Here is a 24304-nt window from a genome sequence, read left to right on the forward strand (position 1 = left end):
ATCCCCTCGTGTTAACAGAATGCAACTGAAGCTTTAAGCGTCGTGGATTCATTCTATAGCACCAAGCTGGTAGAAGTTGATGTCTCTTTGCTGAGTAGCAGATGTACCATTTGAATGAAGTCAAGTGCACTTTGGAACTAGGCATTGGTTACCTATAAAACGCAGGCCCTGACAACTCCCTGGCTGCTATTGCAATGATCGTCTGTGGACGATTGGATGATCTTTATTTCCACTGCTGACACCCTGTGGGAAGTGGACTGTGACTTTAGGTCTTCCTGCAGAATTTCACACTGGTAGCCAGTTGCTTCTCTCATAAGGCTCCATCTCCACATGCACTGCTCTTTTGACAGATCCTGGTACAACCTTCCTGTTCTGTCCACACTCTGGAGAGGGTAATAGTGCAGTCTCCTGGCATGGTGCCTGACGTGCTGGGCCTCCAGCCTCTACTGCTTCTCTCCATCTTCCTTAAAAAAACTGAATACAGGAATGGCCATTGGAAAGGCCATTGCAACCCTTCTGAATGCTTTGAGAGGGATGGAGGTCCCAAAATTCTCAGTTTAGAAACTCATGGGACTCTGGTCAGGAAAACTGCAGATGTCAGAAAGAAACAAATGAAAAGATGTGAAAGAACGTCACTACAGAACTCCAGAGATGAATCTTCAAAGTTTGTAAATTCCTCTGAGCTTAAGAGTCATTAAATCATGCTGGTATCAGGTGACCTGGGGCCCTGCTATGCCTGGATTTCTCAGCCACCAGAAAACCAGCGTAAATCCAGGAAATTTGTGTGGGCTACTGTCTTGCTTGAAGGCAGAGCTCTGTCAATGAGCGACAGAGGGTTTGTAGCGTACAAACCAGGGTAAGTCATTTACGCCTGAATTTCCTTGATCATTTATGCTGAAATTCACCATTAAGCCATACTTACACTGTTGTTTCAGTTTGAGGAAATTTCTATGTCTGACCTTGAAATAAGAAACCCACAGGTGTTAAAAGTTTTGGTCTGTAAAGCTTTGATTTTAACTTTCAGTGAGCAATGGCAGGTGGCAAACCGTCCTGACCACAGCAGCGTGAGGCCAGTGAGATTTAACTCCCAGGCCTCATGTGCATGTCCCCAGTCAGTTTCCTGCCCAAAACCAGCAAGTAGCTGCAGTTGGCTGGCAGACAGGAATGCAAGGTCAGGCGGCAGGAGAAATAGTCCCAGCATTTGGGTGAGTTAGCCAAGGGAGGGGATGTCTGAGGCAGGAGAGGCTTAAACTTTGTGGGGCTTGGAGTCAAAAAATGTAAAAAGACTTCCCTTTTTTGGCCTCTTCTAGCTCTAACTCCTCTTCCCATTAGATTAACCAGATGGAAAAGTTGCAGCCGCATCTCTGCCCAGGCCCACAGTTAAAATTGCAGTCTGGCTGCGATGACTTCATTGGGAGTCCGAGTTGCACATTTAGAGAAGGACCCAACTGGTTCTGGCAGATGGCAGATCATAATCATAGCCTGCAGGATCGGTGGGTGACTATCTGGCCTATTTTAACTGCTCGCCTACCAAGTGTCTGTCAGGCGGGCAGGGTTAAAATTGCACCCGAGGAATCTGGCTGCTGCTAACAATGTCAAAGTAATTGTTGTGGTTGAAGTAATCTCAAAGAATCCCGGTTATGCAACAAATCTAATTGTTTTCTGACAAAAGAATCCGATCTGGAATATTATCTTTTGCTATTTTAGAGCCTCAAAATGCACCCACTGAAGTGGATGGAATAAACCTGGAAGAGATTCGTGAATTTGCAAAGAATTTTAAGATACGTCGACTGTCTCTTGGACTGACGCAGACACAGGTTGGACAGGCACTGAGTGCTGCAGAGGGACCAGCGTACAGCCAATCAGCCATCTGCAGGTAACACAACCACTAAGGTGGTATTTCGAACTAAGCAGGTGGTATGTGAAGTAATACTTAACAGGAGAAAGCAAGTGTAGGGAGCAATAATTTCAATGCTAGGATCAAAAGAAAATATCACAAAAGTTGGAAATTTGAAATAAAACCAGAAAGTGCTGTAAATGCACAGCAGGTCATTCATCTGAAAACAAGCAAAAGGTTAACTTTTCAGTTGGTTTTCTTCATCAGAACTAGAGATACTTTAAAATGAATATAACTTCCCTGTTTCAATCAGCCACTTCAAAGCAGCATACACATCACTGAACTGAGGTCAACAATGGGCCCCATCCACTAGGCTCCATAGAAAACAGTGCAGATCAGCATCCTTTGCAATTCTCAATGTTAAGCTTCATGTTCTCCACAGAGCAGAGGACATTATATTTGATTTAAAGAATTTGCTAAATGATTGGAGACTTCGGACCTCTTAATAGTTCACTTGGTTAGGCCAGTGAGTAGCTGAGATGTACGGGCAAGAAATATCTCGGGCTGTATTTTATGGGCCCCCTCGGGACTGGAACAGAGATGGGGGCCCATAAAATTTCATTGGAAGGCAGGGGGCGGAATGCCCATCACATTCCTGACACCTTCCAATTTAGTCCGGGGTAGGGAAAGCCGAGTACGGCCTTTCTGCCCCAGGCCAATTGAAGCCCTTAAATGGCCAAATAATGACCACTTAAGTGCCTCTTCCCACCTCCGCCTCAATTTTGTCAAAGGCAGAGGGACCCACTGCCGTGGGGAGACGACGCCAGGTAAAGCCTGGTGTCCTCCTAGTGGGATCAGGGAGGGGGGGGTCGTCTCTCCTTTGGGGGCAATTCAGGGCCCCTGGAGGGGCAATTGCCGCCCGCCTGGGAAGACCACCCCCACCCCATCACCAGACTCTTTGTTACTGCACGGCCCCCCGCCTTCTGCCTCACTGCCAGGACCCCTATCTTCAAACCAAAATTCAACCCCTTAAGTTTGATTCCTGGGACATGATTTTCTCTGTGGGCTTCTGAACCCTGCCGTCAGGCTCAAATGGGGGTCAGAAGGCCACACTATGGGCTGAATTCACAGGTCCCCCTGAAATCGGGAAGGGAGACGAGGGTGAGGGGAGGCCGAGACAGGGATCCTGCTTCCTCCCTATTGAGGCCAATTCAAGTAGTTTAAAAGCTTGTTAAATGCTTGTTGGAAGTGGAAGGTGGAGTTTTGAAGGGGGCGCACATTTTCAGCAGGTGTCTGTTGCAGATCAGCAGAAGCGTGGTGCGTACAGATTGGGGTGCCAGTCGTGGCTACCCCAGGACATCACCCTGGCCAGTGGGGCACAGGGGGCTGTTGGTAAGGGGGGGCCCTTGGCACTGCACAGCTGGCAGGGAGAGTGGGTACTCAGTGCCCGGGATTTGAACATGGTTGGCACTCCCGGCGTCAGAGAGGTAGAAGAGCAGTTGGCAAGGCTGCCAAGGACAATTGGGTGGCTACCTGCTCAGAAGGAAGGCTCCAACTGGCAATGGGAGCACGACTGTCAGATATTGGGCCCAGTGCTGATGAGGGGCAGCAGCTCTGTAGGAAGGGTGGCACCCCGAGCAGCAGGAGGGTACGGGAGAGGAAAGAGGGGCAGAAAGGAAACAGAGGCCATACCCTTAACTCAGGATTTACCGCTGAAGATGGAGCTACCTGGAGATGACCGAGACCCAATGCTGCAGGAGACTGCGACTCTCCAGGCAGATGGTCACAGATTTCATCACCAAAAACCTTGCACCTCGCAGCACTGGTCACCATGCCCTGCCAGTAGCCGTCAAAGTCACTGTGGCCTTGAACTTCTTTGTTTCTGGCTCCTTCCAAGGATCTGCTGCGGACTTCCGTGGCATTTCTCAAGCGGCTGCACATCATTGCACTTAATGACAGACATGACCTCGCAGGCACAGAGAGCATTGGGTTTCGCCGCGATTGCTGGATTCCCCCAGGTGCAGGGCATCATCAGTTGCACCCATGTAGCCATCAAGGCACCCAGTGACTGGCCAGTGAGATCCATCAACAGGAAGAGCTTCCACTCCCTTAACGTCCAACTGGTCTGTGACCACAACAAGAGCTTCCTCCGTTTGTGTGCTTTTTCCTGGCAACTGCCAAGCCTCATCCATCCTGCGCCAATCCATGTTGCCTAAGATCTTCACTCGAAACGCCAAAGTGTGTGGATAGATCTTCGGGGACAAGGGATATCCCTTGAAGACATGGCTACTCACCCCTCTACGGGAGCCCCAAACAGAGGCAGAGGTGACATGGCCAATGCCACTTGCTGACTAGGACAACCATCGAGCAGGCCATCGGGCTTCTGAAGATGCAATTCCTGTGTCTGGACCAGTCGGGTGGCGCCCTCCAATACCCTCCTGCAAGGGTCTTGGTCATTATCTTGGTGTGGTATGCTCTCCATAACGTGGCCCTCCAGAGAGATGTGGACCCTGAGGATGGTGAGGCCCGAGAAGGAGACATCTCATCTGGGAAGGAGCAGGAGTGAGAGAGGGGGAAGAGGGAGTGGAGGGAGATGATACTGAACAGAGAGATACCCCAACTGTACAACGAGCTGAAGGGCTCATCTGGATGTCATGAATACCAGGGAGCTCCTGACTCAGAAACGTTTCAGTTGAACCCCTCTGACCCAGGCATGGCATGGAAGGGAGTTTGAGATACTTGTGCCAACACATACATAGTAGATACAATCTGGAACATCTAATCACTTACCGTCAATGAAGGAAGCACATGTGCCGAGAGGCTTTGCCCTCACTGTGGATGGTCCCATTCACAGGATTCTGCAAGCTGTGTTAATGCAGTCATATATTGATCATTGGACTCTTTTTCACCTTGGGCCCTAATATTGAACACAAACCGTTCATAGGTTACATTCACTTGGGGTTTAGAGCGCGCCTTCAAGGCTTTCAAATTTTCTGCTGTCTGTTTGTTTTTGCCCTTCAGAGAGATTTAGGGTGGAATACACTTTGTAACAGTCTCTCCCCGACAGTGATAAAAGTGTAGCCACTCGTAGCTGCTCTGATTTGTTAATTAAATCTGTCGCAATTTCATAATTTTGCCATTGCGAGCGGAAAAACTGCCAGTTGTGTTCCATATCACCTTTCATTTCGACCGGCGCAGGCAGAGGAAAATTTGCAGCCATTGTCTTACCCTGTGCTTTCAGCCGTTTCTTTGTTCCTTTTCTGTGGCTTCCTGCTTTTAGCAGTTGTGACCATTTCTGTGGCCTTTGTTCTGTAGCTGTGCTTCTTCACCACTCTGTCTCAGCTGCACTCTAACACCATGGGCTGAATTTTATTCGGGCCGCGCTCCGCAGCAGCACCCTTTAAACTCAGCGTGGTGCCCGCATTCAGCGGCTGCCGAGGAGCCCCTGCGATATTTCGCATGAGGGCTAATTTAAATAGTGGGGGCGGAGCACCCGCCCCCGATGATGTGTAGCGTCTGCATCCCCGGCGCCCGGCACTACCGCGCAGGCGTGGCACCATTTTTAAAGGGCTTTAAGCCCTGAGAATTGCTTTAAATTTTTAAATGGGCAGCAGTATGAAATTTTTATTAAACAATAAAAAGTATATGGATGACCCAACCCCCCAATGATCATTTCAATGCCTGAAATGACCAACACATTCCTTTTTCCCTACCCGAACTTTACCCCCTAAACTTATAACATCTGGCCTATAACCCCTTCCCACCATCCCCACATCTAACAAAAATTGATTTCCCTGCTCCTCCACCCCTCTTGCCCTGAAATTTTTATGACTTCCCACTTCCCCACCAGGTTCTCGTTTCGGAACTCCGTGTGGAGTTCTGAAGGCGCGCAAAGGCTGAATGAATACCGTAAAATCAGTGTAGGACAGCAAGTAAGTTAATTTGAATATAATTACTGTTGATTTAAATATGCAGATGAAAGCCCGCCGCCAGGCGGCGGGGAGGCCGCACCAAGGTCCCCCTGCCGCCAGTAATATGTGGCGGGCCCTTCTTGACGTTGCAGGTCGAAACGGGCCTCTCCACGCAACATTTCACTGGCCCCCACCCTGCAACCCGCAGCATTGAGGGGCCGGTAAAATTGAGCCCCATGTTACGAGCTCACAGGACACCAGTCTGGTGGGTACTCTGTCTTTAATGAATCTGACTGAGATGGCTGCTTACAGTCAGAGTGCCTCATGACAGAGGTCACATGACTACAGCAAGCCAGGAGGTACATTGGTACAGTATCGCATTTCTATCCCAAACAGAACCCTTCCACAGGGCGGCCTTTGGCTGCAGCTGAAACCAGGCAGGCAGGAAAGGCCTCTAAGCCTGCTGGCGTACTGGCCTCCCGGTCCGCCAACTGTAAAATCCCAGTCAGCCTCTGACAATTGGCCTTAAGTGGCCATTATTTAGAGATGCAGCATTGAAACAGGCCCTTCGGCCCACCGAGTCTGTGCCGACCATCAACCACCCATTTATACTAATCCTACACTCATCCCATATTCCTACCACATCCCCACCTGTCCCTATATATTTCCCTACCACCTACCTATACTAGGGGCAATTTATAATGGCCAATTAACCTATCAACCTGCAAGTCTTTGGCATGTGGGAGGAAACCGGAGCACCCGGAGGAAACCCACGCAGACACAGGGAGAACTTGCAAACTCCGCACAGGCAGTACCCAGAATCGAACCCGGGTCCCTGGAGCTGTGAGGCTGCGGTGCTAACCACTGCGCCACTGTGCCACCCCAATATCAAGGTGAATTGTCTACCCTTACTCACTGGGATCAGATAAAAAATGACCACTGAGTGAGACACAGAAAGGTAACCACAATCTGTGGACTTGTATCCTGGAACAGGAGAGGAGGAAAAAGTTGGGCAAAGGAGTAAAAAGTTTTATTTTCCCCCATACATTGAAAGTACTTCTCCATATTTAATTTGTCCTTTAATGTGCACTTTTATAAAATGGTGGTAGCAGAAGTCCTCGAGGCGGCCAACATCCCCAGTTTGTACACACTACTGAGTCAGCGGCGCTTGAGATGGCTTGGCCATGTGAGCCGCATGGAAGATGGCAGGATCCCCAAAGACACATTGTACAGCGAGCTCGCCACTGGTATCAGACCCACCGGCCGTCCATGTTTCCGCTTTAAAGACGTCTGCAAACGCGACACGAAGTCCTGTGACATTGATCACAAGTCGTGGGAGTCAGTTGCCAGTGGTCGCCAGAGCTGGCGGGCAACCATAAAGGCGGGGCTAAAGTGTGGCGAGTCGAAGAGACTTAGCAGTTGGCAGGAGAAAAGACAGAGGCGCAAGGGGAGAGCCAACTGTGTAACAGCCCCGACAAACAAATTTTTCTGCAGCACCTGTGGAAGAGCCTGTCACTCTAGAATTGGCCTTTATAGCCACTCCAGGCGCTGCTTCATAAACCACTGACCACCTCCAGGCGCTTACCCATTGTCTCTCGAGATAAGGAGGCCAAAGAACGTAGCAAAATAGACTTTCTTAATTCATTCTTGAGATGTGAGCATCCCCAATTGTCCATCCCAAATTGTCCTTGAGAGGTGGTAGTGAACTGTCTTCCCAAATAAATCTGAGTGGCTGGCTAGGCCATTTCAGAGGGCAGTTAAGAGTCAGCCACATTGCTGTGGGTCTGGAGTCACATGTAGGCCAGACCAGGTAAGGACAGCAGATTTCCTTCCCTAAAGGACATTAATGAACCAGATGGGTTTTTACAACAATCCAGTAGTTTAATGGTCGCCATTACTGATACTAGCTTTTTATTGTAGATTTCTTTAATTAACTGAATGTAAGCTTCCAGCTGCCATAGTGGAATTTGAACCTATGTTTCTGGATCATTAGACTGGGCCTCTGGTTTACTAGTCCAGTAACATAACCACTAACTAACATAACCACTCTGCTACTATATCCTGTTTGTTATATGTTGAAGTTATATAAAGCTAAGAAGGGATCAGAGATGGAATTGATTACTACATACCAGGCCAGACTTTCCAGGAACACTCTCACCTATTCTCAGCATCCAGTGTTGATCGGTGCTGCAGTTATAGATGGAAGTGGATTTAACGGGCCTACTTTCACAGAAAGCTTATTTCTCATTCAACTTTTGTCATTTTCTGTATTTGTTGTTTTTTCTGCTGCTGTCAACTTCTTCACCATCTGCGTTTTGCTATGGAGCCCTCATTACTTATCCCTCCCTCCCATTCTAAAGGCGACAACATGGGAATACCCCTATATCTGTTTTTCGGGAGCAAGTCAAGGGGCAATGGAAGGAAGCCAAGGTGGTCAGGCAGCACAAAAGGTGTGTGGCAACCACCCACCAGTATCCCCACTTCAGAAATATAGAGCAAGGTGCTCTTAGTTTCAGTTGATCCAGTAACAGTTCTTGCAGAGGCTACCCTTCACATAGGCAGCCGTGAGTGACAGGTCAGATACTACAGCTCAATTCCACCATGAACACCGTAGAAGGATCACAACAATCCTAAACATTTCCACTGGAAACATCAGTAACATTAGTACCACATGAAATAACTACAAAAGCCGCCGGAATGTTGGTTCACTAACATCATCCAGGGAAGGAACATGCCACCCCTACCCAGTCTGGCTTACATGTGACTCTAGTCCCATACTACATGGCTGGCTTTTAATGCCCTCTGAAGTGCCAGTCAGTTGTTACAAACAATCCCTATGAAGGCAGCCCCTTCTTAGGGTGACGAGGGAAGGACAAAAGTGGCTTTGCTAGTGTCAAGCACATCCTGCAAACAAAATACTTTTTTTTAAAAAGGCCAGTCAACTGTGTACAGGCACATTAAGCAAATCAAAGATTGTGCTGGAGCTTACTCATTGACAATTAACAGTGGCATGACAGGGCACTGCAAATTTGCCAAGTTTACCAAGGGGATTGAACCCGTGTGGCCACTGAACTCTATGTCACCACCTATGTCAATATAAAGGACTTCTTTGCAACAAGCAGCACTGCATCATATGCAATTGAATGCTCACTCTTCTGGAAATTGCCACAATGTGTTCATTCTAAAGGCAGTCCAGCGTGCCAACATTCTACCAACCAGAGGGGCAAACATCTGGGGTTTTTTTTTTCCCAAAATATACTTTATTCATAAAAATCTGCAAAAATTACATTGCCAAACAGTTTCAAACAGCATCAAAAAATACAAACATTGCAAGGGAGATCAGTTTCCTTCAATACTATCATGAGTTTCTTCACAACCCTTCCATTTCACTATTGTCATGCCAATTACAGTTTCACATTTACAGCAAATGAAAATATCAACGATACAGTTCGAGGGGTTTCCCATGGATCCAGCCCCTCAGTTCAGCTTGGTGGGGGGACCTTACACTGTGGTCTTTCCCCATTGAGCCTTTGCTGCGGCTGCACCAAGCTTTAGTGCGTCCCTCAGCACGTAGTCCTGGACCTTGGAATGTGCCAGTCTGCAACATTCGGTGGTGGACAACTCTTTGCGCTGGAAGACCAGCAAGTTTCGGGCAGACCAAAGGGCGTCTTTCACCGAATTGATAGTCCTCCAGCAGCAGTTGATGTTTGTCTCGGTGTGCGTCCCTGGGAACAGCCCGTAGAGCACAGACTCCTGTGTTACAGAGCTGCTTGGGATGAACCTCGACAAAAACCACTGCATCTCTTTCCACACCTACTTTGCAAAGACACATTCCAGGAGGAGGTGGGCAACAATCTCTTCCCCACCACAGCCAACGCGGGGGCACGGTGCGGAGGGGGCGAGACTTCGGGTGTGCATGAAGGATCTGACAGGGAGGGCCCTTCTCACCACCAGCCAAGCTACGTCTTGGTGCTTGTTTGAAAGTTCTGGTGATGAGGCATTCCGCCAAATGACTGACGGTCTGCTCGGGGAACCATCCGACAGGATCCACCGTCTCCTTTTCCCGTAGGGCCTTGAGGACATTCCGTGCAGGCCACTGCCTGATGGACCGGTGGTCAAAGGTGTTTTCCCGCACAAACTGCTCCACGAAGGATAGGTGGTACGGCACGGCCCAACTGCATGGAGCGTTCCACGGCAATGTGCCCAGGCCCATCCTTCGCAACACCGGGGACAGATAGAAACTCAGCACGTAGTGACACTTGTTACTGGAGGTCTACACACAGCTTGATGCAGCCGCACACGAAGGTGGTCATCAGGATGAGGGCCACGTTGGGTACATTTTTCCCGCCCTTGTCCAGAGATTTGAACATCGTGTCCCTCCGGACCTGGTCCATTTTAGATCCCCAGACGAAGCGGAAAATGGCTCGGGTGACTGCCACGGCGCAGGAGTGGGGTATGGGCCAGACCTGCGCCACGTAGAGCAACAACGTGAGCGCCTCGCACCTGATGACCAGGTTCTTACCCACAAACCACCAAACACTTCTACTAACTTAGCAATAGCCAGTGGAAATTAATCAGCAATTAACCTGAAAGTAGTTGTTGATCCCTTTAAATAGCACTGGTGGGGTGGAGGGGCGGGGTGTCCTTCCTGCTGCTGAACACATGTTCAGCTGTGAAAAATTCAGAGACTGCGTTAACTGGAACATTGAGGTTGAAAATGGCACCGCTAGAGCCAAATCACCATTTATTTTCATTTGTTTATGGCATGTGAGTGTCGCTGGCTAGGCCAGCATTTATTGCCCATTCCAAATTGCCCTTGAGAAGGTGTTGGTGAGCTGCCTTCTTGAACTGCTGCAGCCCATGTGGGGTAGGTACACCTACAGTGCTGTTAGGAAGGGAGTTCCAGGATTTTGACGCAGCAACAGTGAAGGAATGGTGATATAGTTCCAAGTCAGGGTGGTGTGTGACTTGGAGGGGAACTTGCAGGTGGTGGTGTTCCCGTGCATCTGCTTCCCTTGTCCTTCTAGGTGGTAGAGGTCGCTGGTTTGGAAGGTGCTGTCTAAGGAGCCTTGGTGCGTTGCTTCAGTGCATCTTGTAGATGGTACACACTGTGCGTCGGTGGTGGAGGGAGTGAATGTTTGTGAATCAGGTGCCAGTCAAGTGGGCTGCTTTGTCCTGGATGGTGTCGGGCTTCTTGAGTGTTGTTGGAGCTGCACCCATCCAGGCAAGTGGAGAGTATTCTATCACACTCCTGACTTGTGCCTTGTAGATTGTGGACAGGCTTTGGGGAGTCAGGAGGTGAGTTACTCACCACAGGTCTCCTAGCCTCTGACCTGCTCTTGTAGCCACGGCATTTATAAGGCTACTCCAGTTCAGTTTCTGGTCAACGGTAGCCCCTAGGATGTTGATAGTGGGGGATTCAGCGATGGTAATGCCATTGAATGTCAAGGGGAGATGGTTGGATTCTCTCTTGTTGGAGACGGTCATTGCCTGGCACTTGTGTGGCATGAATGTTACTTGCCACTTATCAGCCCAAGCCTGGATTTCGTTCAGGTCTTCTGCATTTCTACACGGACTACTTCAGTATCTGAGGAGTCACGAATGGTGCTGAACATTGTGCAATCATCAGCGAACATCCCCACTTCTGACCTTATGATTGAAGGAAGGTCATTGATGAAGCAGCTGATGAGCCAGTGTCTAGGTTGATGCTGATTGGTCAATGGTCCATCCAGTTTCATTCTTATTTGACTTTTCTGTCGTGGTTTGATACAACTGAGTGGCTTGCTAGGTCATTTCAAAGAGCAGTTGAGTCAGCCACATTGCTGTGGGTCTGGAGTCACATGTCGGCCAGACCAGGTAAGGACGGCAGATTTCCTTCACTAAAGGACATTAGTGAACCAGATCAGTTTTTACAACTATCTGGTTGTTTCATGGTCACCATTACTTAAAAAGTTTAGCTTTTTACTCCAGATTTATTTATTTTACTGAATTTAAATTCCCCAACTGCCATGGTGGGATTTGAACTCATATCTCTGGATTGTTAGTGCACGTCTCTTAATTACTAGTGTAGTAGAGTTACCACTATGCTGCCATACATGCTGACTGATGTCACGATCTGCCTATTCTACATACTTTGGGTGCACACGTGTTAACGACATCACCAAAATGGCATCCAGCATGGCCAACGCCAGAAGTGTACGTCTAAAGTGCAAACATCATCTTGGACCTGAAACTGCGCCCATAGCACCAAAAATACAGGTGCTACGCAACTGAATTTTGTGGCCTTAAAGTTTTGAGACTTTTAGTGGTGTGGTTACATGTAAAGCTACGAGTGAAGCAATACTTTTCAGATCACAGCTGAGGTGTAACAGCAAAATGCTGTCTTCTGGACATAAATGATGAGCAATTCATTCACTCTAACACAGAGTGCAAGGTGGAGCCTGTATATCATTTATTTTTGCAAGGTGCTGATGATTTCTTGTCTGTCCTGGACATGGTATTAATTGATGCGCAGCACTGAGTTACTGTACCCTGAACACCATCTGCTGCTGTGTTGTTCTCCTTTGGGGCCTGTATCTGTTTCACTGAAACACTGCAGCCCCCCCTTTCCATAACTTTGTGAAGAAGCACATCCGCAGCTTGCTTGCTGGACCAGGGGCCTCTCTTCCTGTCTGCATATGTCACTGATATTCTCAGGTGGCATCATTTACAGTTAAGCTGCAAAAAGAATTTCTTGCATGCTATTCCCTTTAATTTCTTGCAGGTTTTTAATTACTGCAGCCATATACAAGTTTCCACCCCCTAAAAGGCAAGCTGGCTCTCAATCAAACAAAGACAGCACTGCTCGACAGAGGGGGTTGATTACATTCTCTGGCAGCAGGGTGGCTCCAGTGGGAGACAAAAAGACAAAAAAAAGCATTAAGCCTCAGGCAGAGTGCTGCTGATGTGATGTTGCAGGTGCTGGTGGCCTGCCCCAACCATGCAAATGAACCCGTTCACACGATTTGGGCTTAGGGTCTCGGTCCTGGGCTGGGGTAGACAGCAATCCTGCTCTTGGACCCCAAGAATTTCCGGGCCATTGGCAGCTTTTACCAAGGTGAAAAGGGGAGAGCGAGCTAAGAGGTCACTGGCAAAAATGAAGAGGTGCTGACACAAATCTGCAGGCAGTTGATGCCAGCCCACCTCCACCCCTCTGTTTGATTGTTGCTGAGGTGGAGGTGGTGCTGCACAAGGTGGTTAGAACCATAGGATCATAGAATGGTTGCAGCACAGAGGAGGTCATTCGGTCCATCGCGTTCGTGTTGGCTCTCTGGAAGAGCAAGTCATCTAGTCCCACTCCACTTCAGGTGTTTATCCAATTTTCATTTCAAAGCCCTGATTGAATCTGCCTCCACCAGACTCTCAGGCAGTGCATTCTAGATCCTAACCACTCGCTGTGTGAAAAGGTTTTTCCTCATGTCACTGTTGGTTCTTTTACCAATCACCTTAAATCGGTGTCCTCTGGTTCTTGACCCTTCTACCAATGGGAGGAGTTTCTCTCTATCTACTCTGTCCAGACCCCTCGTGATTTTGAACACCTCTGTCAAATCTCCTCTTATCTTCTTTTCTCTAAGGAGAACAGTCCCAGCTTCTCCAATCTATCTACATAACTGAAGTCCCTCATCCCTGGAACCATTCTTGTAATTTTTTTCTGCACCCTCTCTAAAGCCTTCATACCCTTCTTAAAGTACGGTGCCCAGAATTGGACACAATACTCCAGTTGAGGCCGAACCAGTGTTTTATAAAGTTTTATCATAATTTCTTTGCTTTTGTACTCTATGCCTCTATTTTTGAACCCCAGGATCCAGTACGCCTTTTTAACCGTTTTCTCAACCTGACCTGCCACCTTGAATGATTTGTGTACATCTACCCCCAGGTCCCCCTGCTCCTGCACCTACTTTAGAATTGCACCCTTTTTTTTATATCGCCTCTCCTCGTTTTTCCTACCAAAATGTATCACTTCATACTTTGCATTAAATTTCATCTGCCACATGTCTGCCCATTCCACCAGCCTGTCTATGTCCTCTTGAAGTCTATCACTATTATCCTTCATAATACTTCTAAGTTTTGTGTCATCTGCAAATTTTGAAATTGTATCTTGCCCCATGATCTACCTCAGTCTAGATCATTATTATAGAGCAAGAAAAGTAGTGATCCTATTACCGACCCCTGGGGAATCCCACCGTATACTTTCCTCCAGTCTAGAAAACAACCATTCACCACTACTCTCTGCTTCCTGTCACAAGGAGTGTGGCCACTCAAAGGCAACATCTCCATCGACAATCATTGCAGCATGTCTAGAAGGAGTTGGAAGTAGGCTTGATGTCTGGTTCTGTCACTGGATTTGCCAGCCCCTATAGTACACTTTAGCAGTAGGTGTCCTTGCAGCATCTCTGTACCTGGCTCACTGCTGACACAATGTGAAGACAGGTAGGTGTGACGCTGCCTGCAGATACAGTTGATGGTACTTTGGGTGTTGTGACCAATCAGATCTTGCTGGCTCTTGATCACCATTTCATGCAATATCACTGAAGGTATGACTTGCTGTTATTGGAGTGCTTCTGAAGAGCTAAGGGCTGGTCAGGCCTTCACCAGGACTGTTGTCACAGCTTACCTTGAGAGTTGGAGCCTTTTGTATGCACTAATCATCTGCCAAAAAGAGGTATGTGCACCACTGCCTGTAGATGTGGGTGTGAGGGTACCTGCAAGTGAATGCTGAATACCTTTTGTGCAGCCTGACCCATCTGGTAGCTGTCTGGTGGTTTTTCCTCTTTCTTCTCCAAGAAGCTCACATATATCAACATTTCCATTGGGACTAATTGAACTGGAAGAGTAAAAATAAAAGCTATTACTACAAAAGGCTTGTGAAAACTTCATTAACAGAAATTAGCACAAAAAATACCCCATTTAGTCCTACCATTCTCTTTAAATGAACTTTCATTTTCAGTTTGATGCTCCAACAACCCTGAATAGCCATTATATGTGGGTGTGATTTGGAAGTAGAGCTGTACTGGTGAAAAGACATGGGAGGCATTAACATCACACCCACTTAATTTGCATACTATCACAAAGCTTCCACTGGAGGCCTAGAAGTAATGCACATCACCTACACATGGGGTGGAAACTCAGTGTTATGGGTCTCCATCCCTTATTCTGGTCCATTACAACCCATGAACCAATGCACACAGATTGTCACTGACACAACAACTGTTCCTATCTTCAAAAGGCAAACATGTTTGGGTGGTGCAACACTTTGAAGCTGTAACTACTCTTGCTGTCTGTGCTGAGTTGCTGAACAGTGCTGATTTGGAGAGGCACAGAATGGAATCTAGGACCTGCTCATAAAGAAACAGACTTATCCTCGGGCTGGGCATCGCTGGTAAGGCCAGCATTAATTGCCCTTGGGAAAGTGTTGGTGAGCTGCCTTCTTGAATATATCTGAGTGGCTTGCTAGGCTGTTTCAGAGGGCAGTTAAGAGTCATTTGCTGTGGGTCTGGAATCACACATAGGCAGCAAATTTCCTTCCATAAAGGACATTAGTAAACCAAATAGGTTTTTTTGATAATCCAGTAGTTTCATACTGGCTTTTTATTCAGTTAACTGAATTTAAATTTCCGAGCTTCTAGAGTAGGACTTGAACTCATGTCTCCAGATCGTTAATTCCACGCCTCTGGATTACTAGGTCCAGTAACATAACCACTATGCTACCATTCCTCCTAAAGATTTTCTCCATCCCTCAATACTCCACTAGATTTTGTTTCCAAGTTGCTGGAGTGGGACTTAAACCCAGTCTTCTGACTAAGAGATGAGAGTGCTACCAACTGAGCCACAACTGGTAAGGGGGAAGCTAAAGAAATATTTGATAAGAAATTATCTTTTGGGGAGAGGGAAATCTTAAATGCCAAACATAGACCAAAATTACTCTTTGACTCAACTTTTATTTGCTATAGCCCACTCTTAAAAAAAGTCCATTAAAGCAGTGCAGCAGCTATAATAGCTAGGACTCCAGACTGAGAAACAAATTAAAATCCGAGTGAAGGTAACACTAAATTGTTTACAAAATCACCAGTTTTTGCTGGATCGTCTGGGGAACAGAGGCAAAACTTGTGAATCATGTCTTTCTGGCAGGCTGAAGTAACAGGAAGAAATAAGATACCTAAACCCCACCATTTCATTCTGCCAATCCCACTATTCAGCAGTCTCCTGAGCACCAAAAACAGGTGATCAGAATAGAAAAGGAACATTAAGTATTTAAGTTTCTTTAGAGATGTACAATTAGTTGTCTGTAGGCCAACAATTATAGCACGGTTTTGTGTCCTGTTAGGTTTGAGAAATTGGACATCACTCCTAAAAGTGCACAGAAGATCAAGCCAGTTCTAGAAAGATGGCTGACAGAAGCAGAAATACGACACCGTGCGGGCATACAGAACCTCACTGAGTTCGTTGGTAGTGAGCCTTCAAAGAAACGCAAACGGCGCACATCTTTCACACCACAGGCCCTGGAAATCCTTAACGTCCACTTTGAGAAAAACACCCACCCCACAGGTCAGGAAATGACAGAGATAGCTGAGCAGCTGAACTACGACCGAGAGGTGGTTAGGGTGTGGTTCTGCAACAAGAGGCAAACTTTAAAAAACACTATCAAGCGACTGCAGCAGAACGACTCGACAGGATCAGTTGACCGATTATCGGATTCCACAGTAAACATTGCTGGAACGGGTTGATCTGCAGAAGATTCTTTCAGTGAGTCGTTCCAACGTTTCTACAAATAGTACTATGAGGATCATTTACAGGGTAAGGGCCAAGCAGAGAAAAGTAGAGATCCATAGATCACTGCATCCATTCTGTCTACTAAGGCATATTGTGGTATATAGCCACTTGGATGGAGCCATTATAGCTAATTATAATAATGAGTCGTACATAAACTGCTGCATAATTAATTTTGTAGCACCCACAATCCTTGAGGTTAAATGTCACAATCAGTTATAATGCCCTTCCTCCTGTATCGTGTCACTTCGACCTTGTGACCACACTGAGCATCTTTGATATCTATCAGCACAAAATGCAGCTGTTCAAATTTTACCTTTAGGGATGTATACTCTATAAAATAATACATCGGAGGAGGTTAAGGATTTTAATGCAGCTTTCCCAAGGGCTCAGCAAATTTATCTTGTGAGTAGCTGATTCATACAGACTAGGTTTGATCTTTGGTCTGTGCCAGGTTACCTGACGTCAACTAGGACAGCTGTAGGGGGCATTACAATGGGCCTGAAAATCCTGGAGTTGAGAAAGAGGTGGGGAGATTAAAAATGGCCAGGGATCCTGCTCCTGATCACTGTACAATGACCCATGCTGGTAGTGTGCATATGTAGAAGTCAGGTGAGAAACTAAGCTCAGCTGTGGTCTGACACTCAGGCCTGCATTTTAATCCCTCCCCACCAGATGGGCAGAAAAGGGTTGTGGGAAGTGATAAAATTCCAGAAATGGCAATCCTGCCCCCAAGCCACCACGATATTAATGGTGGTGGGTATTGGGATCGACAAGTCTTCCACTGTGGAGGGGTGGGAGGCCCATGTATATCTGTAAATTGGGGTCCTATTATGCAATTTGGACCCCAATGTAATTTTAACTGGTGCATCATGGGTTTCACACAGGTCGACGAGGTCACTCAGGCAACCCTGGCGGGATTGGGTGCTGGCTGATCAGTCTACTGAAACTGAAAGGAATCCAATCTGAATAAAGCTGCAACATTCACAGCTGCTCTTTCAGTTCATTGTGGGCTGTGATTTAGTGATCACTGTTTGCTTTGGATTTTGTTTTGGAGGGTGTTTACCAAAACATTGGAGAAGCTGATTATGGGTGATGCTCCGAGTCTAGTTGCATTCTGTTGGAGTGATGGGGAGGAGCAGCAGCAGCAGCAGCAAAGGTGTGATGAAGGAGCTGCAGGAGGGGAATGTGTGCAGCGGGACTGACCCACTCAGTGGTCTTCACACTGATGCTTAACTTCCTTGAGCTTTCTGAGGATACTCAGATTGTCTCACTTGTGCTAATGAGGCTTATCTGGCCCATCTATCTCACCAAGACACCAATTCGATGTGCCAGTCTATGCTCTGGTGCCTGTAACACATGTATTAAGTGATGGTGCACTTTCAGGAGGAATGATTTCCTCCAAGCAGTCTTCATCCTCTGAGGGCTGAGGTCAGTGATGTTGATATGAGGTCCCTGGAGGGAGGAAGAAAGGGGAAAGATTTAGTTATGGCAGTAAGAAAATGTAAATGTCCACATGAAGCACCTTACTGGTTGATATGTTGAAGTAGGCTGATTGTGCAGTTGGTTGTGTAAATTGAAATCAGTCATCTTATTATTTTATTTAGAGATACAGCACTGAAACAGGCCCTTCGGCCCACCGAGTCTGCCGACCATCAACCACCCATTTATACTAATCCTACATTAATCCCATATTCCCTACAACATCCCCACCTTCCCCTACCTACACTAGGAGCAATTTACAATGGCCAATTTACCAATCAACCTGCAAATCCTTGGCTGTGGGAGGAAACCGGAGCACCCGGCGAAAACCCACGCAGTCACAGGGAGAACTTGCAAACTCCGCACAGGCAGTACCCAGAACCGAACCCGGGTCGCTGGAGCTGTGAGGCTGCGGTGCTAACCACTGTGCCACCAATGTGAGGATATTGTCCTACTTCGGACTTGGTCCTCTTCCTTGAATTCTTCACTCTCTTCTCCTGCAAGAGGGGGTATTAATGGCTAGCGAGGATGTTTGCTTCCTGTGGATGTTGTGCATAAAGTGAAAGCGAGATTCAAAAGATGTCATAGGAGTGGGGATGTCATGTGGTTACGTATAGTGGCTACGGTATGCAAATTGGCTGTCAGGTCTCCCTACATTACAACAGTGACTACACTTCAAAAGCTGTAAAGCTCTTTGGGATACCCTGAGGTCGTGAAAGGCACTATATAAGTGGGAATAGGTGCAGGTCGAGCAGCTGAGATTGGATGAGATGGGGCTATTGGCAGCAGTAAAGGGAGGTGAGCATGTGTATGGAGTGAAGGTGAGAGCTGGTGCAGTGTACCATTCTGCTTGATGCTAAGGAAATTGATACAGGGTCAAGGATTGGTGTGAATGGTGTAGGGGGGACAATGGAGTGAAATTGCAGGAGATGGGTAAAGAAGGACATGTGCTGACCTTTCCTGACCTAGTCAGGTCATTCAACCATTTCCTACACTGGATCCAAACCTTGAGATGGACTAAGCCTGTAAAGTAGTGACCAAAAAATTGCATCATGTGGGTGGATGTCACATCCACAGACACATCACCATGATGAGGAACTCAAAAGCTTTATTTAACTTATGCCTGGCCAGTTTGCTTCCATGTCGTGGAAGCAATGCTGTGGCCTCGTTGCCATCTTCCACCCTACACACCACTATTCCTGTCTCTGGGTAAAAATCGGGGCCTAAGTGTCAAGACTCGCATGAAGAATTGCCACTTGAATGAGGTATGGAAGGGTCACATGAAACTGTACACCAACAAGCAGTTAGCATTTTCAGGAAAGGACGGGAGAAAATTGCGAAGCCACTTTTATTCCTTGTTTGGATTTCACTTTGTAATCTCTCATGTATATCTTCTGCTGCATTCAGCAGCATCCTTGAGCATGTGTGAGTGATGAGGGTTAAAGTATACAGAATATGAATTAATTTTTAGGAATATTTTAATCGATATGATAGTTTAATTGTTGAAAAATATTGCCTCCCAAGATTTTAAGATGAGGAGCATTCTGTAAAACTAACAACTTTTCAAAAAGTTTCAAATTTTATTTCAAAATCATGGCATTGATATCTGACACATTGAAAGATACATCTCTCAGCTCTGACTAAAATCAAATGTTCTTCTCTAAACAGAGTACTAATGTCTAAGTTTGTTCTAGATATCATCATAGGATAGCTTACGTTCATCTTTCCTGTTCAAGTGTATCCTCCAAACAAGCCTTCCTGAACTGGGAGGGAAGGTGAGGCATTAGCTTCTCTAATTTGCTGTAAGGTGAGATGGTGCCACGTGTCTGTTTATTTCCTCCTCTGTTGTGAGATGTTCCACTTACAGATGAAGAATCACTGTTACTGGCCTGGCCCAAAATAGAAACATATTTGTTACAAGCTGGTGGACAACACTCGGGCTCATAGTGTTAAAATAACAAAAACAGTCTTGCTGCATCTAATGGCTCTGAGACTCAGCAAGAGGTATTGTCTGCAGGCATATCTGGAGACAGTGCTGCTCTGATTCCATAAACAATGGTTTTCTGGTTCAGCAACTGTACAGACTGGTGGAATGTTTTACACTCATTGGCGTTGATCTTGACTTTGTGTGATAGCGAGTTGGCAGCTCTTCCAGTTTTTTATTTCTACTGACGTCAGGCTGCCAACTGGCTATTGCCATTTTACACTATCGCATACCTTTTTCAGCAAAGTCACAAATTGGGAATTTTTAGAAACACATTCAGCATGTGCACTTTCTGTGGCGTAATCTGAACAGGGCAATGCCATAGCACCAAGCCTCTATTGCAGGATTGACTTTTGTTGTTTGCACTATAAACACAACATTAAACACATGACTAAGGACTTGTGAGGTGATTGCATTTGAGGAACAAGTAATTCCATTGGGAAGCCCAACTGGGATTGAGGGCCGACTTCAGTTAGGCAGTATGGTTTATGTTTATATGCTTTCTGGCATACATCATTGGTTAAATCTGTTTCTGAATTCTGTAACAACTACTTCCTCCAACCCAAACATGTGTGACTTACAAACGTACGAATACGACTTTTTTCATTTGTTCTGGGGGAGTGAGTGATGCCAGCAAGGTCAAATTAATTTCCCATCCCTGAAGGCATTAAGAATCAACCATATAGTCTGAGACTGGAGTCCCTGATTTGTTGTTATGGCTTGGAATGGGAGGTGCAGTTTACTTCTGACATACAAATATACAAAATAACAGAATGAAAAAAACCTACTGGTCCATCGAGCCTGTCCCATATAGTTGTGATGCCCTATGCATCACTGTACAGCCTATCTGAAGCCACGTAATCTGGGAGAGATGAAAAACCAGGTAAAACTCCAGGCCAATTACGGAAAGTCTGGAAAATTTGTGTCTGACCTCTCTAGGCAATCGAACATAGTCCAGGAGATCACATTGACCCTTATTTATATTGCAGGGTACCTACCTCTTGTACAAGGTGATCTCCACTACAGCCAGAAACCGATCCAACTCTCTTGAAGGAACTCAGTGAATCACTGTTCACTGCCCAAGCCGAGAACCTGTTCTACAGTTTCACTGTTCTCTGGGGAAGAGAGGAACCACCTAAAAGTCAATCTAGTTCTGACCTTATATATAGTTTGTAAATGTGTCCCCTGGGCCTCCCTAACCTGACAAGTTGAAATAATTGGTCCACATAAACACAATCTCGTCCCTTTATTATTCTATAGACCTCGATCAAATCGCCTGAGTCTATGCTTTTCTCAAGTATACAGACCCAGCTCTTTTGAGCCTAAGGTGCTTTAAACTGAGAATTAATCTTCCTTCCTCTGCACCCTTTTAAAGCCTCAGTAACACCCACCATGTGAGGAGATTAAAACTGGACACTGTATTCTAACTGAGGCCTGACCAAGGTCTTGTACAAGGATGAAATGGCATGCTTTGTTTTGCTGTGAGTTTTCATGTGAATACAACCAAGAACCCTTTTTGCTTTAGCTATAGCTTTGTGGTATTAATCACGAACCTTTAGAGAATGATGCACTATAACACCACTGGCTTCAATTCAGTTCCCTGTAGAGTATATATTTCGCATTAGGCCTCCTTTCCTGGTGTCAGTCATTTCTGTAATGCCACCTTTAACTGCCACTGCTGCTCGTAGCAGCAGCCTGCTGCAGCACAAAGAACCGTCTTGAGGTGCTTTTCTTCTACACTATAGAGCCAACAATGCCAGGGCAGCAAAATAAAACAGTCTGCCAGTAGTTGCTGTTTTTTGTTCTGGTACCATTGATGAAGAGCACTCAGCCTGGCCTGTAGAGGTCCACATACCTAGCTTGTATGGACCATCCCCAGCCATTTTTATATGTCCTGTTGCCAATGGTGCTATGGAATCCATGCTATTTACACATTGCACCACACCAGGGGTCACCATTTACAACTTACTCATAAGGGGTAGTTTTACAAAATTGCACTCCTGGTGCAAAGTTATGGAGAGCTTGTGCTCATTTTCAGTATGCACTTCTGGCAGGGAAGGATCTGGGCCTGGCGTGCAATTTCGTAAAGGTACAGTGGCGCACGGGCGGCGCAGTGGTGAGCACCCCAGCCTCACAGCTCCAGCGACCTGGGTTCAATTCTGGGTACTGCCTGTGTGGAGTTTGCAAGTTCTCCCTGTGACCGCGTGGGTTTCCTCCGGGTACTCCGGTTTCCTCCCACAGCCAAAAGACTTGCAGGTTGATAGGTAAATTGGCCATTATAAATTGCCCCTAGTATAGGTAGGTGGTAGGGAAATATAGGGACAGGTGGGGATGTGGTAGGAGTATGGGATTAGTGTAGGATTAGTATAAATAGGTGGTTGATAGTCGGCACAGACTCGGTGGGCCGAAGGGCCTGTTTCAGTGCTGTATCTCTAAATAAAAAATAAAATAAACTTGCCGTGACTCACCTTCAGGTGAGCCAATATCATAGTTCCTTTGTGAAAAGCATGTGCCCTGTTGCCTTTGACACCAACATCTAAACACCTGAGCCCAGCCTACATCCCAACCTAATGTCTAGCAAGTCCTCCAGTGACCTGGTGCACTCATTCAGAATTAGGTTTAATATGTACATGACACAAGCTGAAGTGTATGCAGGACAGCATATAGTATATGTGCACAGTGATTGAATGTACTCATACCATTTTACAGAAGAAGAATTCATATTATTCCACAAGGAAATCAGTGCTAGGTTATGCACAACAAGTGGTTGAATAAACTAGCATCAAATCTTATCAATAGAAAGCTGAATATTTAAAATCATCGTCAGAAAAAAGTGTTATGTTCCTGTCAAGCTGCTTGCTATTTGCCTATAGTCTGGGAAGGTAAATGGCCGGAATTTTACACCACCCCAATGAGCTGGAAGGTGGCGGTGGGGTGGTGTAAAATGGAGCGGGAGGCTCCAGGAGGCCTTCCGGACCCGCTCCCGCCTCCGCCCCACTTTCCGTCGGGCGAGGGGAGGGGAGTGAAAAATAGGCCGCCCACCCCAGGCCAATCAAGGCCCTTAAGTTGCCAATTAACGGCCACTTAAGGGCCTTCGCCAGCCTCCACGTGGATTTTACGCATGGCAAGCGGGAGTCCTGGAGCTGGGAAAGGCCGCCCGGGAAAAGCTGGTGGCTTCTCCACGCCCCGGGGGTGGGCCCTGACAATCGGACACAGGGTGCCCAATTGAGGGTCGCCCCTGCTTCCCCAACCACACCCAGGACCCAAGACGCCCCCCTTACCCCCCAAATGACCACTCTTGCCTCGTCGGGGCCTAATTACCCCTGGTGAGACAACCTAAACTTACCTGGACTCCTGGCTCCATGACCTCGGCTGGGCTGCAGTCCCAGCAGTGGCCACCGCTCTCGGTGGCGCTGCTGGGACTAAGAGCTGCTGGTCCGATGATTGGCCAGCAGCTCCAATGAGGTGGGACTTCCTCCCTCAAGCGGGCGGAAGTCCCACCTCGGGACAATTAAAGCCCGGGCACCCATGAAATGCAGGACAGATCCCCAGGCTAGGCCAGCTCCCGTCCGCCCAATGTAAAATCCAGCCCATAGTCTCATAGACTAACTGTCCTTCGGCTTTTTAAAAAGACATCATATTAATTTTGTCTGAAATACATACTGGCTGAGGTTTTCCATTTCTGTGCTCACTAGCTCATAATTTTCTGCCCATTAAAGTGAAGAATGACCAGAAAACTCATAGACTAGCAAGCTTAGAAGCAGAAATCCTTGCCACCATTTCTAGCAATAGATGAGCAATGTAATCCACTACCAGGCCTCTGCCAGTGCTGCCTTAGAATCACTCTAGCCCTGAATATGTATAAGATTGACCCATAATGGCTCTCCTTTGAATCCCCCTCCCCCCCCCCACCCTCTATGGGGAAGTGCTTTGTATCTGCTGAATGTTAAGGCTGAGATCACCAGTTTCAAGTAACAAGCAAGAACCTGCAACTCATCAGCTCCTCCACTAAATGTCTATTATGAGAAGGTTCCGTTGATCAGATGCATAGGAATACTGGACTTTGGGAAAAAACACAATCTTGTATTTTGGGGTGTTGTTATTTTCATCATGGCTTGACAAATCATTCCTTCTTTGAGGATGGAGAACACAAGTTTCCAACTGTGTTTCCGACTTTAGAAACAGCTTGGCAAAATTGTCAAAATACCAGTGAGGTACATTAAGTGGAGGGAAATGGAGGCTGTATGCAATTAAAGCAAATGACATTGTAATTTCCATATATTT

General features: G+C 46.7%; 1 protein-coding gene across 7 annotated transcripts in view; it reads left to right on the plus strand.

Annotated features, from left to right (window-relative positions):
* The window catches only part of pou6f1 (POU class 6 homeobox 1), a 298595-nt gene that overhangs the window by 237394 nt on the left and 36897 nt on the right, over nucleotides 1-24304 (plus strand). For 6 of the 7 annotated variants that reach the window (XM_068024505.1, XM_068024506.1, XM_068024507.1 and 3 more), the window contains 2 exons: nucleotides 1708-1876; nucleotides 16112-22122. In XM_068024505.1, coding sequence (XP_067880606.1) covers nucleotides 1708-1876; nucleotides 16112-16511 — 569 coding nt within the window. In that variant the 3' untranslated portion in view covers nucleotides 16512-22122. Of the gene's footprint in view, nucleotides 1-1707; nucleotides 1877-16111; nucleotides 22123-24304 lie in introns of those variants that run through there. The other variant, XR_010971226.1, reaches the window with a different exon arrangement.

This window comes from Heterodontus francisci, chromosome X (genome assembly GCF_036365525.1).
Source record: "Heterodontus francisci isolate sHetFra1 chromosome X, sHetFra1.hap1, whole genome shotgun sequence".
NCBI lineage: Eukaryota > Metazoa > Chordata > Chondrichthyes > Heterodontiformes > Heterodontidae > Heterodontus > Heterodontus francisci.